Source organism: Molossus molossus, unplaced genomic scaffold (assembly GCF_014108415.1).
Source record: "Molossus molossus isolate mMolMol1 unplaced genomic scaffold, mMolMol1.p scaffold_m16_p_5, whole genome shotgun sequence".
Lineage (NCBI taxonomy): Eukaryota > Metazoa > Chordata > Mammalia > Chiroptera > Molossidae > Molossus > Molossus molossus.
The window spans coordinates 36,820,500-36,835,259 of NW_023425388.1; the positions used below are offsets into that span (position 1 = coordinate 36,820,500).

General features: G+C 34.4%; 2 protein-coding genes across 10 annotated transcripts in view; one reads left to right on the forward strand and one right to left on the reverse strand.

The window, feature by feature from the left end:
* Window positions 1–3,676, forward strand: part of GPR160 (G protein-coupled receptor 160) — a 54,268-nt gene extending 50,592 nt beyond the window's left edge. For 3 of the 5 annotated variants that reach the window (XM_036243589.1, XM_036243588.1, XM_036243590.1), the window contains one exon: window positions 2,240–3,676. In XM_036243589.1, the coding sequence (XP_036099482.1) occupies window positions 2,313–3,326 (1,014 nt within the window). In that variant the 5' untranslated portion in view covers window positions 2,240–2,312 and the 3' untranslated portion in view covers window positions 3,327–3,676. Of the gene's footprint in view, window positions 1–1,597; window positions 1,819–1,902; window positions 1,923–2,239 lie in introns of those variants that run through there. The other 2 variants (XM_036243591.1, XM_036243592.1) reach the window with 2 other exon arrangements.
* PHC3 (polyhomeotic homolog 3) overlaps window positions 3,129–14,760 on the reverse strand; it is an 87,533-nt gene continuing 75,901 nt past the window's right edge. For 2 of the 5 annotated variants that reach the window (XM_036243582.1, XM_036243583.1), the window contains exon 15: window positions 11,937–13,791. In XM_036243582.1, coding sequence (XP_036099475.1) covers window positions 13,637–13,791 — 155 coding nt within the window. In that variant the 3' untranslated portion in view covers window positions 11,937–13,636. Of the gene's footprint in view, window positions 3,304–11,936; window positions 13,792–14,760 lie in introns of those variants that run through there. The other 3 variants (XR_004956838.1, XR_004956839.1, XR_004956840.1) reach the window with 3 other exon arrangements.

Here is a 14,760-nt window from a genome sequence, read left to right on the forward strand (position 1 = left end):
AGGGTCGGGTTAAACTACACAATATATTTGAGTATAGAAAAAAATTTGAATGCGTAAGAGAACTCGTTTCATTGGTTCTTTTACACCTACGGTTATAAACATGGGTATTCAATGACTTTTAAAAATTGTTTCTATGTATACACATATGTGCATGTATAAATATATTATTTGTGTACCTTAATAAGTGAGTTTATGACATTGGTGTATTTATGGCCATGAAAATATGTTAAAGAAAAAATTATTCATGACCCTTGTTGAATAATGGTAGGTAAACCTTATTCAGGACGATTGTAATAGGTGTACGGACCATGATGATGCAGTTTTGCAGTGACAGGAAGAGATTGGGCTCAACTCCAAATACAAGTGGGAATTTATAGCCAGGAGCAAGGTGGGGGTTGCTGGATGGAATATTACTAAGGAAACGTCAAGGGTAAGAGGGGATTCTGGCTAATCCCTAACAGGATTCTTGCTGAAGGCAGGTCAGGGTGATTGGACATCACCTGGGGCATGGTGAGATATCTAGTGGGAGATCAGCCCTGGCCAGTTTGGCTCAGCGGTTGAGCGTCGTCGGCCTGCAGACTAGAGAGTCCCGGGTTCGGTTCCCACTAGGGGCACGTACCGCCACAAAAATAAATAAAAATAAAGTCTAGTAGGAGATCAGATATTGAGGATGAGATGCTGGCTAACCTGATTTAGCAGGATTCCTGCTAAAATAAGACAATGAAAAGATGAACACAGAAGCTCAAATGTCAGGCCTAACTCTTCTCATTTAGGAGAGACTATTTGTCAGGTTAGGATTCTTTCTGTGAAGAGAACTGCCAGCCTTCTCCCATTCTGAATTCTTTACCTCAGACAATATCCTCATTACTCCTTTGAAATTATTTAATCAGTTATCTACTTGTTAGCACATTCCATTTTTTACCTTTTAGACTTGATTCTCCCTAACTTATTTTTTCCTTAAAAAAGTTTGAGAAATTAAAAAAGACCTATAAATCAGTGTGTACCTTTTAAGTTTTTTCTGTATAGGTATAATGTCTTAAAAAGTAATGACATAATTTTGTAACCGGCAATTCACTTAATTAAACATAATTGTGGAAATGTATATTATTTTTTAAACATGTACCAACTTCTGAGGCTTAACACTGAATAAGTATAGAAAAGGTAGAATGAAAACAGTCTTCCCCCTAATTTGAGACATTTTTAATAGCTGCAGGATAGTACGTGGTAGGGACGGATTGTGTATCATTCTAATCCTCTCCACTTGTTGACATTTGAGGATGGATCTGTTGTTATATTTGGGTTTGGTTTTATATTGCTACTTAGAACTACTGTGGTTGAACAGTATTGCAGATACATCTTTGGGTTAACTGAGATTTTGTTTTTATAATAAATCTTGAATTTCCTTCCTTTTCTTCCATCCTTTCCTGATTTCTTCCTCTCTGACCTTTCTTTTTCACCATCTCTTTTCTCCCGCCTCCAAGTGCATTTACCACTCAAGCTTCAACTCCTGTTCTTTTGCCTTTACTTAGCACTTCTTAATGTTCTCAGGTATCCATACTCAGTCCTATTCCTTCTCTGCATTCTCTTGTCTCTCCAGGTGTCACATCTGAAAGATCATGTCCAGAAGACAAATCTTTCCTTCCTTTACCAATGTCCCCATTATTTTCAACGGAATAGTCTGTTAAGTATATTTGAGCTTCATAAACTTAATCTGAAATGATGATTCTACAGCTAAAACGTTTTGAACACTGCCATACTAGAGGGCCTCATAAGCACTACATCTGTTCCGCTGACAGAAAGAAAAGGCGGACGGGTGAAGTAACATTATCTTGAGTCAGAGTGGGACTTGGTTAACAGCTGTCAGTGCTAGTTCTGAGTTTACCTGCAGGCTGCTATTTAAGTCTGTGTTTTCACTCCAGTAGGTAAAAAGTATCTTTTTAAAAATTATTAAAACTTGTACTTACATGGAAGTTTTAGTAATTTATATGTAACATTTTGGTTATAGATCTGAGTTCTGAATGATCTGGGTCTCAAAAAATGACCAATGTGTACATATTAATTCTTCATCATATTCTATATTCTATAAGTTTTATGAGAAATATAAATTCCTATTCAAACATTATTTATGGAAATGATTGGATTAAATTAGGTTTGGGGAATTGCAGTGCTTGTTTTGTCAAGTTTTAAAAGAGAGATAGAATCAAGATAACATCAAGATTTTCTTCACTTTTCTTTGCAGGGATGGAAAATAAAGCAATGCAGTGTTTTAGTCGTATATATTTCAGCAGGCCTTCTGAAGTTTAACTAAAAATATGACTGCTCTTTCTTCAGAGAACTGCTCTTCTCAGCACCAGTTACATCAAACAAGTCAGCCCCTTGATGGTAACTTTCTGCTTGTCTTGATTATACTTGGAAAAATATTATTAAATATCCTCACACTGGGAATGAGAAGAAAAAACACCTGTCAAAATTTTATGGAATATTTTTGCATTTCTCTAGCATTCATTGATCTTTTACTTTTGGTAAATATTTCCATTATATCTTATTTCAGGGATTTTGTACTTTTGGGCATTAGGTTTACTAAATACCACATCTGCTTGTTTACTCAAATTATTTCTTTTACTTATGGCTTTTTGCATTATCCAGTTTTCCTGATAGCTTGTATAGATTATTATATTAATTTCTCTAAAATCAACCTTCCATTTAAGTGTCAGAAATTACTTTATTTCTTTACAGTAATTATAATTTGGATTTCAGTTTTTGCTTATGTTTTGGGAGATCCAACTATCTACCAAAACTTCAAGGCACAGAATGTTTATTCTTATCAATGTCCTTTCTACATCAGCATTCAAAGTTACTGGCTGTCATTTTCCATGGTGATGATTTTATTTATGGCTTTCATAACCTCTTTGTCAGAAGTTATTACCTTGGTACAGGCTATTAGGATAACTTCCTATATGAATGAGACTATACTATATTTTCCCTTTTCATCCCACTTGAGTGATACTGTGAGTTCTAAAAAAACACTCTTGCCGAGGTTCCTTGTCTGCTTTCTTGGTACCTGGTTACCATTTGTACTACTGCAAATAATTATCCTTTTATTTAAAGTACAGATTCCCTCATATATTGAGATGAACATTCCGTGGTTGTACTTTGTCAATAGTTTTCTCATTGCTACTGTTTACTGGTTTAATTGTCAAAAGCTGAATTTAAGAGACATCGCATTACCTGTGGATCCATTTGTCAACTGGAAATGCTGCTTCATTCCACTTGCAATTCATAATCTTGAGCAAATTGAAAAGCCTATATCAATAATAATTTGTTAATATGTTATTACGTTAAAACTTACAACTGCGGAAAGAATAATGACTCAGGACATACAAAAATTGAACTGATCTGAAGCCTTCCTCCACCGACCTGCCTCCCCGTGCTCATGCTTTTTCAGAATGTGTGTTTTGGGGCTATGACATTATTTGTTTGTTTGTTTTTAACAAAAGAATTCAAGAAGAAAATGTTATACCTGTTCATGAAAAATGCATGTTGCAAATATTAATACAGAAGTGAAATGACTTTACATTTGGCCACACTGATGTTTGTGTTGTCCAAAAAACTACTGTATGCAAACTGTTATGTAAATCTGAGATTCGCTGCCAACTTTGATAGAAACTTAAATAAACTCTGTATTAAATTCAGAGCAAGAAAATCAAGATCATTTTCTTAAAATGATTTGGTACAAATATTCTTTAACATAAGGAGAAGAATAGCTCAATTTAAGTTTAGCTAATTTTAAAAACCAAATCTGGCCCTGGCCGGTTTGGCTCAGCGGTTAGAGCGTCAGCCTGCGGTCCAGAGAGACCCGGGTTCGGTTCCTGCTTAAGGGCACGTACCTTGATTGCAGTTTGTCCCCAGCCCTGGTAGGTCATGCGGGTGGCAGCCACTCGATGTGTTCCTTTCACATCGATGTTTCTCTCTCTCTGTTCCTCTCTCTCCCTCCCACTCTACCTGAACAAAAAGTGAAAAAAATGTCCTCGGGTGAGGATAAAAAAAAAACCAAAAACAAAAAAACCAAATCTGTTCATAATTAAATATTTCTGGAAGCAAAGTTTTAGCTGCTTAACCTTACACAACTAGGAGTAGTGACTAAGTCTCTTTCCATGACATACCAGATTAATTTTGTTATAATTATTTGTCACTTGCAGTGTCAAATCATAATTACATTGGCAATGTATCACACTGTAAAAATAAAGTAGGGTTTCTTGTTATCGGCACTCTTGATATTTTGGGTTACATGATTCTTTGTTTAGGGAGACTGCCCTGTGCACTGTGGGATGTTTATCAGCATCCCTACCCTCTACCGACTAGATGCCAGTAGCACCTTCTTCCCCAGTCATGACAATCAAAATGTCTCTAGACATTGCCAAACCTCCTGTGGTTGGCAGAATGACCCCTGGCTGAGAACTACTGGAATAAAGGAATCTGAATGGCGAATAATCTGAAGTCACTTTGTGAATTAAACTGAACTACATAGACATTGTTAATCTGTCGGTGTCTAAACTTGGCCCTCTTCTCTGTTTCTTTTCCTCTGAATGTATTGTTTTCTAATTGGCCATAACATGGGACTATGATATTTAAAAATATATTGTACTTAATTTATAACTATTTCAGACCCCTTATTAAGCTTTTTTTGTTGTTCAGTTAGAAAGTGTATTCCCCATGCCTCATAAGCTTAAAGAAAAAAGAAATTATTCAATAGACCAGCCAAATGGAAGAGGCTTTTATTTGTAAAGAAATGAACTTAACAGCTGGTCTACAATATATTATTGAACTATAAACAATATAAATAAATGATCCTGTAGGCCCACTAACCTTCCATCCAGACCCACATGAAGCAATGTTACACAATATTCTGTGAAAATGTGCAGGTAACAAAGGTGCAATTACAAGCAAATTTAAGCAGCAGAGTATAAGGTGCTTTAATTTAACAGTTAATGTTGCCATCAACAAACATTTGAATGTTTAATTTTACTTCACTGAATACAGACACAACAAATATGAAAATCTAAAATTAATACACATGCTACTTATATGAAAGTGCCTTTTCTTTTAAAAAAAAATACATCAAATGGACAATCTTTTTACACAGATCGTGGTGTGCTCTTATAATGTAAAATTAACTTCATTTTCATGTTATACATTTGAAAACTGTAGCTACAGACACCAATCTAGGAACACTAATACTAAGAGAGCTAAAACTATTTAATTTCCTGTAAGGAGGACTCTAATACAATATCCAATGTAAAGAATACATCTATATATAATCTTAACATTTGTTTTCTGTAAAGATAAAAAATGTTTTTTCCCCTTGGTGATGATGCTTTGTTCATCCTGGGTGGATCAGCTTTTGAGGTTTTAATAATATGAAAGTCCTATTTTAGAACAATGTGAAGAACCAAAAGGAGAAATATAAAAAAGTCAATTAACATGTGCTTGAAGCATCAAAAATTAACATTAAAAAAAAACTAATTTATCACAACAATTTGCCTTTGTCAAATCAACAAAAATAATTAACAAGCAAGACAAAAAGCACTAATGCAGAAAGAGGCTTGAACTGTCTCCCATGCGTGTCAGCATCCCTCCTGCACACTGCTGCCTCCTACTCCCACCCTCCACAAGCTCACTCCTTACTCTGAGGATCGTTTCTGAAACCTACTTGGACTATTTTTTTCTTACAGGGAAAAAAACCAAAAAGCTTTTGAATAAGGTGAATGGGAATCTGGGTAAACGTTGAACGTCTCAGAAGTTAGACATCCAAAATTATACGATCTTTGCACACTACATTGACTTTTTAAACTTTTAAGAATACACATATAAAAATATTTATCTATTTTAACAATATCTACTTTAACAGCATAAAATACTTTAAAAATTGGGTAAATCAAAGCATTCTAAAATTAAATTTAAACGCAGACTCTTGGTTACTTAGGTGTCAGTGTTTCTATTTTAATCAATTTGTGAAAGATTCTAATCCAACATGTATTTGGACATTTTCCTGCTTTAAGCAGCTGTGACTATGATGCATAAAGGTCTTTTTAACAGATTCATTTTTTATCTTTATAGTAAAGCTGCATCAATAGGAATTACAATGTAATTCACAGAATCCTCAAGTGGTAAGGAATCTCTACCCAGTTAATAAATGACCCCATTCATTGCTTACTCCCCAAATACTTGTCAATTTAAACATGGAACTCTTTTGTTTACTAGTTCTGAATTTTATTTATTTATTTTAAAATATTTTTTATTGAATTTTTTAGAGAGAGAAACATCCATGTGAGAGAAACATCAATCAGCTGCCTCCTGCATGTCCCCTCTATTGGGGATTGAGCCTGCAACCTGGGCATGCGCCCTGACCGCGAATCAAACTGGGACCTCTCAGTCCATGGGACGATGTTCAATCCACTGAGCCACACTGGCCTGGTCTAGTTCTGCATTTTAAAGGAAACACTTTTACTATGTAATGTGTGCTTTCTAAAAAGTAGATATTTGTAATAAAATTTAATTTATGTAATCTTTCTTGCTTTCAAAATAAACCAAACCAAAACAAAAAAAACAATACAAGATTAAAAAAACTACAACTGTTAAGTGATCTCCTTTGAGATTTTTCAATTTTAGAGAATTACTTCACTCTCAATACTGGGTGTAAAGCTTCTGTTGTTCAAAATGTATAGAAAGTCAGCACCAGCTTTCTATCACACACCCTGTATAGCAATATCTCTGGAATAGATTAAAGGATCAAAATAATTCTTAGGAATATGGAGTGTCACAACAGTCTCAAAATATAAATCCTTAATGTTAGTACCCTTAATTTTATAACCTAATCAGGTGTATGACTGACTGATGTTTGGTATGTGAAATACTATAGGAATTAATGTGATTCACTCAGATCCCTTAGCTGTCATCTAGCCTAATCCTTCCTGCAACACATACAAAAATTCCCTAAGTTCCAACTTTACATAAGAAAATTATGTCCATGTCTGTTTAAACTACAATCAGTATTTTGTTTGGGAAGATTTTATTTACTGATTACTAGTTCCTTAAGTCATGTATACCACATGCACACATGTTCAAACGGTTTGCTAAATGAATGGATAAATGCATGAATGATAATGTCCATATGTGTACATCTGTTCTGTGGTAAACTAGCAAGAAGCATTTAGAAAAACGTTACCTGCTTTTCTGTTTGAATTTTCTGCCTTATTCCTTAGGACAACAAAAACTAGGTGACCCAGGAAATAATGCTTAATAAACAATTATATTTTAGCAATAGCTCTGAAGTATGAAATGAACCATTAAAATGGGAATGAGAATTAAGTAGGAGCAACTTAAAAACATCCCATTATGTGGCCCAAAATCATAGTTTTAGAGCTGGGAGGACCCTTAGAGATGATTTTAAACCGAAATCAACATTTTGAGTAGTACAGGCTCCATACTGTATATTCAGAAGAGGAAACTGGTTAAAAGGTAAGTAACTACCTAGGTGTCACACACAGCTATTTCAACTGGATGTAAAACCCCAGTCATTCGTCATATTAATTTAATGATTATGTTCATCTAGTACTTAACTATTGAAGTAGATTTAGTACTACCTAAAACAAAAAGAATTATGACTTTCAACACCATTCTAAACAAAGATTTTAAGCAATGGGTACTTCTGGTTTGCTTGGAGCAAGAACTGAAAAGTTCCTTCTTTCTAAAATAGGTTGACGTTTATTTCATTACCAGCCTGACCACCCTCACAAACACCAACTTATTCACCTTCATCAATTTAAGCTCCAAAAAACATGGATTTAACACTGATAATGTGCCCTAAAGTATAACTTTTAAGCCAGTAATGATGGCTACTATCAACCCTAAAGATTACTGGAGTCGATTTAAATTGGTGGTCTAAAAGGACTTACCATTTTACTCTTAAATCTAAAACTATGCTATGTTAGCATAACGGTGTTGTAGATTTATATTGATTTCTTTTTTCCAAATTAAGATTCATTCATTACTATACTTTCTTTTAAACAATACATTTAAAAACCTTTGCACAGGTTTTGTTTCTATGGGTTACTATTTACGACACCAGTATCACTAAGAGCAATTGTACTTTTCAAAGACAGTAGAAAAAAATATTTTTCTAGTGAACCTCCTTTCCAACATGAGATTAAAACTGTCATCTTTAAATAAAATTAAATTTCATAAGCTATAAAAACAGGAAAAATGGAACATTCGTGGAAAACATTTCCCCAAAGGTTCCATAAACATGGCACTTAACGGGTTCGTGTGTTAAGAGTAGAATGGGACAGTATGCATTAGAGAAGCTGGGCTTATTAACGGGTTCGTGTGTTAGAGTAGAATGGGACAGTATGCATTAGAGAAGCTGGGCTTATTAACGGGTTCGTGTGTTAGAGTAGAATGGGACAGTATGCATTAGAGAAGCTGGGCTTCCCTTTTAATGAACATACACTAAAATGAAAGTTCAGAAAAAGCCAAATGTTTTTCTGGAATATGATGGTAATAATTACCATCGTATTAGTGCTTTACAACTTTCAAAAAAAACTTTCTGAGAGTATTATTTTAAGCTAGACTAAATAAGCTCTAAAAATAATATGTAAAACTTTAGAATTCTTAAAAATTTAGGAAACTTTTTCCAAAGAAGATAATATATTTTATAAAAATTTTTATTGAAGAAATGGCTTGTATTGCTGCTCTGAAGGAAATTATATAATGATACATTTTCTGAACTTCTAAGAAAAGAGGAATATTTTCCAAAGAATTCTTTGAATGATATACAGCTTCTAATAGGTTGAAATTAAATTTTAGTAAAATTGCATATACTTTTCCTAGAACTGTATTTGTGCTTATCTAAATTTAATCACAATCTTTAAGATTAAATCAAATGTTCTAAATAGATTCATAAAATACCAATATTGATGAATGTGAATTAAACAGTTTATTTCATGATCCACACTACTGTGCATCAAAAAATAGAGGTAGGCTTGTGTTTACTGAAATCCACACTGATGAAGAGGAACTTACAGCGCTTAGTCATCCGATCCTTAGACTGAGACACAACCTAGTAAATACAGCCTTAACAATGCTTTTCTTAATAAAAATCTACAAGATTGATTCAACTGTGGCATCTGAAAGTGAATACTCAATAATTCTGATAACAATTATCATGATTAACCTTTGCATTTTTGACAAATATTTTCTAACTATAATAGTTGTCACCTTTTTCAGAAGTCAGAAATCACTAACTTATGTATCAACAGAACTTTTGATATGCTCCTAACAGATAAAGAGAGTGAAAGATTGGAGTTTGATTACAGATAAATCCTGACACACTGAAAACCTGTTATTGCTATAACTGGAATCCAACCATTACAATGTATTATTTTGAAGTACTTAAGGTCCGGTCTATACTACACAACCTCACTCGGGTAACTGTGCTGTCCTCTCAGGTCTGGAATGCTTTTCCTGGTTGGTCTCCTCCTCCACTCCCCACCCCCAGTAGAAAATGCACAGGAAATAGAGCAAATTGTGCATAGATGGGCCAGTTTCCACTGCCCAAAGGTTTCTCTGAAGCATGACTGTTAGTATTAGAAAGCCCTGTCCCAGTTACCTCCCTAAAATTAATCCCACTACAAAACCTTCTCTAAGGATTTTCAGGCAAAGGTCTGTTTAAGAAGAGTCTTCACTATGAGTTTTCTTGGGGCTAGAGGAGGCTGAGGGGAGGTAAGGGGTGAGGAAGGCTCCTTTACACTGTTAGGTAGTGCTCAATGTCGGTTGCATATACACAGCATGTGCTCCTGAAATTCACTAAGGGCGAGGATCTTCAAACCACAAACTAAAACCAGGCTGTCTTGGTTGAAGATAGATCTTTAAAATGTTTGAACCGTGTGTACAGTTAGGGATTTCATCCACTCAATATGGCTGTGAGGATACATCATTTCCATAGATCTATAATAGTTTACTCTTTCCAAAATTGTTTACACACGTGTAAACACAACCTAAGACACAACTATAAATAAAATCTATATTGCCTCCCTACCACACTTGTGCCATGGTAGTACCAACACTCGCAAATGCAAATAATGGGACTTAATATCATTTAATTGAACACGTCAGTGACATGGGGTACTATGACAGATTTCAAACTAAAACAGGTATTTGAATAAATGTCTGACTATAATTTCACACAGGATATATGAAGATTATCAAAATGTCAGAAATTACTCAAAGGCATGGGCATGGTAATACTTATTTCATGTAGTTTTAAGTGTTTCAACATACCAGAAAACAAAAATAAAACAGTGGGCTACTTAATTTCTATTTAAAAATAGGTAAAATATGAACATTAACTTCAAAAGTGCAGAAATCTGTTCAGTGTTGAAGTGGGACAAACTAACAAGTGGCAGGTCTCTTGTCTGTCTCTTGTCTGCCTCATTCTCAAGATTCCTCACTAACAGTTCTTTCCTCCCATTCTTCCTTGCCTACTTCTAGGTGACAGACCTTAAAGTGGGGCTTTAAAAGTGTCCGTTTAGAGGGTGCCACAGCAAATTAAAAGTACCATCCTGGTAGTTAAATGCCACTCAAAAAGTGACAAGTTTTAGGACAGCAATCCGTCTCATACTATACTGATTTCATCGAAGCTACATAGCTGTGTCAGACACATCCCTATACAAGGCCTGATGAAAATCCACATCATGTAAAAAGTAATTTGTACAAACCAGCTCTCAGCTTGTTTACTTTCTTAGGAACACATGGCTTAAAGTAAATAAAATTTCAAACTTATATGTTCTTTTTTCCCTCAATGGAAAAAGAGTGCATCAGTTTAAAGAAGTCAGAAAATGCAAACTTAAGTAGCAAAAGTAGGAAGGACTTCCCATATTCCCTCCTTTACTGTTTGTCATTCCCTCTCCTCAATCAAAATCCTAAAACAATAATATAAAGGAGAATTAAAATAATAGCACTCTTCCCACATACATCATACTAAAACTGTGCTTAAAGCTCAGGAGAGAGGTGGACACCCAGTGTCATCATCTATATCCGTTACATGTAACTGAAATTAAGATGGTTTAATCATCTTAAAAGAAATAGCTGCATTAAAGGTGAGAAAGACCAGTTGAAAGCAAATGCGCCATCTCTAAATAAAACGACTCACTTGAAAAAAGCAAGTATATTTTCTGGGGACAACAGAAGGTCTGGACTATTCTTGAGATTATTATTATAAAATTTAAGATTATAAGGTGCTCTCAAATGGAAATCCTTCTTGCAAGCTTTCTTGGATATTTAACACAGTGCTAGGCACAGGGGCTTTAAGAACATAATGACTGCTGTTAGAAGAGGGTGTGAATAAAAGGACAACCTATAATACAGTTCAAAGTTAATACCTTAAAGGCTATAGATAATATAGTTATGGGAGGTAATCATTATTGTAAGAGGAATCTATCCCCAAATAATAAATTTTCTATTAATTATTTGTGGATTCTCTATAATAAAATTTTAATTCCAGGGGAGATCTTTGTGCCCCCACCCCCATACAGTGAACCGTCTCCCACCAATACTTAGACTATAGCATTGTGTTCTGAAATTGCAACATGAGGGGAAAAGTCAAGCATATGACAACTCTGTCACAATAATTAAATGCTAATAAATGAAAATTAACTATAGAGTACCTACCTTTCCTTGAAACTTTAATCCAGTAATTTAAAATGTGATATAAAGACATATGTAACATGGACTACAAGCTATTGTAGGTCTGGAACATGAGCCTTACACTATATTACACATTCTAATCCTACACTCAACTATCAGTAAACATCTTTTTTTAAAACATTACTACACAAAAGAATTCCACAAAGCATACATTCAAACGAGGCATCTAAAGATTAAAAAAATTACCCGCTGTATTTTTGTATAAAAATAATCAACATTCTCTAATATACACAAAGCCAAAAGATAAATATCTGTGACGTCTTCAGTGACATCTTTAGTCTTCTACTAGCTCAACACAATCTTTTTGAAAAAGAGCAGTGACAATGACTGAAACCCATGGACTCTTTCCCACTTTTGCCAAATATCGATGTATGTTCCCTCAATTATTAAAACATTTCCATTGTATGGTAAAGATAAGATTTTAAAAAAAGATTAAAACAAACTTTTGATGTCCAGGACTATAAAGCTCTCAGGCTCCCACAATAATTTTGTTTTTGTGTCGTAATTATAATAGATCACTAACTGTTCAGTGAAAGGTTTTGCTTTAAAATTTTCCCCCCTAAAACATGTACATACAAAATTAGATCTCATTATCCAAGAGATACAATGTGGTAAGTGCTCTGCAGGAAACATGCAAGGGTTTAGTCAGGAAAAAGGAATATGCTTTCCAGCCAGACCCAGCATGTTCGACATTAGAAAAACGCCAAAGACCAAATACAAGTATCTGCTACAAACGTCTTGTTGGCAAAAGTTGTATGTACACTGGTTCATAAGGTACAATCAGATTATGCCTTCATCAGTACAGAGGAGCAGAGAGATATGAAAGATAATTAATATGAATCAATATATTTGTAAAATTATTTGTATGCTAGTACTTATTTTATCAGCCAATTTAATGGATTTCCCCCCTTTTTCTAGTGTGCATACACTGGGAAAAATACTTCAGCAGAACACTGATGCTATCTGAAATATTTCCATTGTATAATGTATCAATTTGGGTGAAAAAGAGAAACATTTATCACTCTTACATCAGTTTCTCAACCTTGGTACCACTGACATTTTGGACCATATGACTGTTTTGGAGGGCTGTCCTGTGAATTGTAGGATATGAAGCAATATATACCTGTCCTTCCTGTGTCAGATACCAACAGCACCCCTCCCTCATCCCCCCAAGTTATGACAACCAAAATGTCCCCTGGGCAGCAAAACTGATCTCCTGGAGAACCACTGCTACCTGTACAAAAACAAAAAAGAAAACTTTCTCAGCTACACCAAATTTTTGGTCAAGTTTGGAATAGAAACCAATGCTTCTGACTTCCAGATCAGTATTATTCTTGCTAGAATGTAATCCTTTTTTATAGACAAAGCAACTTTCTAACAGACATGAGTTTTTTAAATGCACACTGATACCTCATTGCATACAATTCCAGTCACTGGACTCCTAAATTATTCCTAAATTATCTCTCATGACAACCTATGGAAAACTTATAGGGTAGAAAAATGTATAACAAAACTGAACTGAATCAAAAGAGGAGAAATGTAAATCATTAAATTACTTTTAAAAGGATTCTTTATATTAATGATAAACATTACTTTTTTAAAAAGTATCTACTATAACACGTTTCTTTGAAAAATATCATGGCCCTCTATAATAAGTCTTTTCAATGTTGTGTGTCACCTGTAAAATTAATTTCACCAATGTTGGCTAATTATGAAAATGTGTATCTGTAGAAGAAATGTCAGCTTTTGATGTGGAGATCCCAATGTGCTTGGCTATCCACCACAAACAGTGATAATATTCTAGGCCAACCTGAGCCTTTACCTTACAAGTTCAAGAGTAAAACTGCTGTTATCTCAAAGCCTCGGGATCCTGTTAAGATTCCTTCAGAGAATTGATTCGTGCACAGATCTTTAGGGCTGGGCCTAGTTTGATATTCATTGCACTCATAAGATGGTCTTCTTTTAGCAAGAGAAGGGCCTGTCCATCAATCTCCTGTGTTCTGAACTCATCTGCAATATCCTGGCAGCCTGGAATTTAATCACAGGAAGGAAGTTAGAAGTAATATACAACAATTAGATGTTATCCCTAATAGTCAGTTATGTTCTCACTGAGTCTGAGTATCTGAAATATAGGCTGAGAAGCAAATGAAATTTATTTATGGTAGTCCTGGGTTCACTCCTGAAGAAGAGAATATTTCTTGGCATTCTGAAAATAAAAATTAATACAAAATTCAGGTAAAGCAATTTACTTAGAAGCCTTGTTCTAAAAATAATATAGAAATAATTAGAGTCAAGTAAAATGTACAGATTGATTAGTCTAGATATAGCATATGTTCACAAAAAGGACAATGGTGTCACCTCAAAGCATGGCACACATATAACAAGTTTAGATTAGATAGTTATTATTATTCCTCATGAACTTATCTTTCTATAAGTACATATAGGTACAGAATAAAATATGTTCTTCCATTTCAATAACAATTTAGAAATATTTTCTTATGTACCAGACTACCACTTTCATGATCACTTGTACCTTGCTTTAACTTACAACCTTCAATTGGCAAGCACATCTAAAACATTTTTATTTTTCACTCAGGACAGAACCAATCAATCAAAACTGTAATACCACTCTATTGCAATACTGCTGAAATGTATTACACTGTTCGACTTGTGATTTCAACTTCAAATCTTAATATCATTGGGCTCTTCTCCCCTTTTGAAACAAATTCTCACTGAAACTGGGGGCTTGCTAAATAATCTCTTGTCAAATAACCAATAATTTAGCTCTCAGTCTAAACCAGGTGCTTTATCAGGTAACAAACACAATGCTAGCATCTACTTGAACCCCAAATTATTTTATTATCTACCAAACTTTGCAGTCAGGTTACTGAATAAACTTCCCCATTAAGGATGAATTAGGGAACCAAAAAAGAAGAGAATGTAAATGTAGAAGCTTCTTTAGACAGTAAAATTATAAAAATAAATTTAAAAATAAAT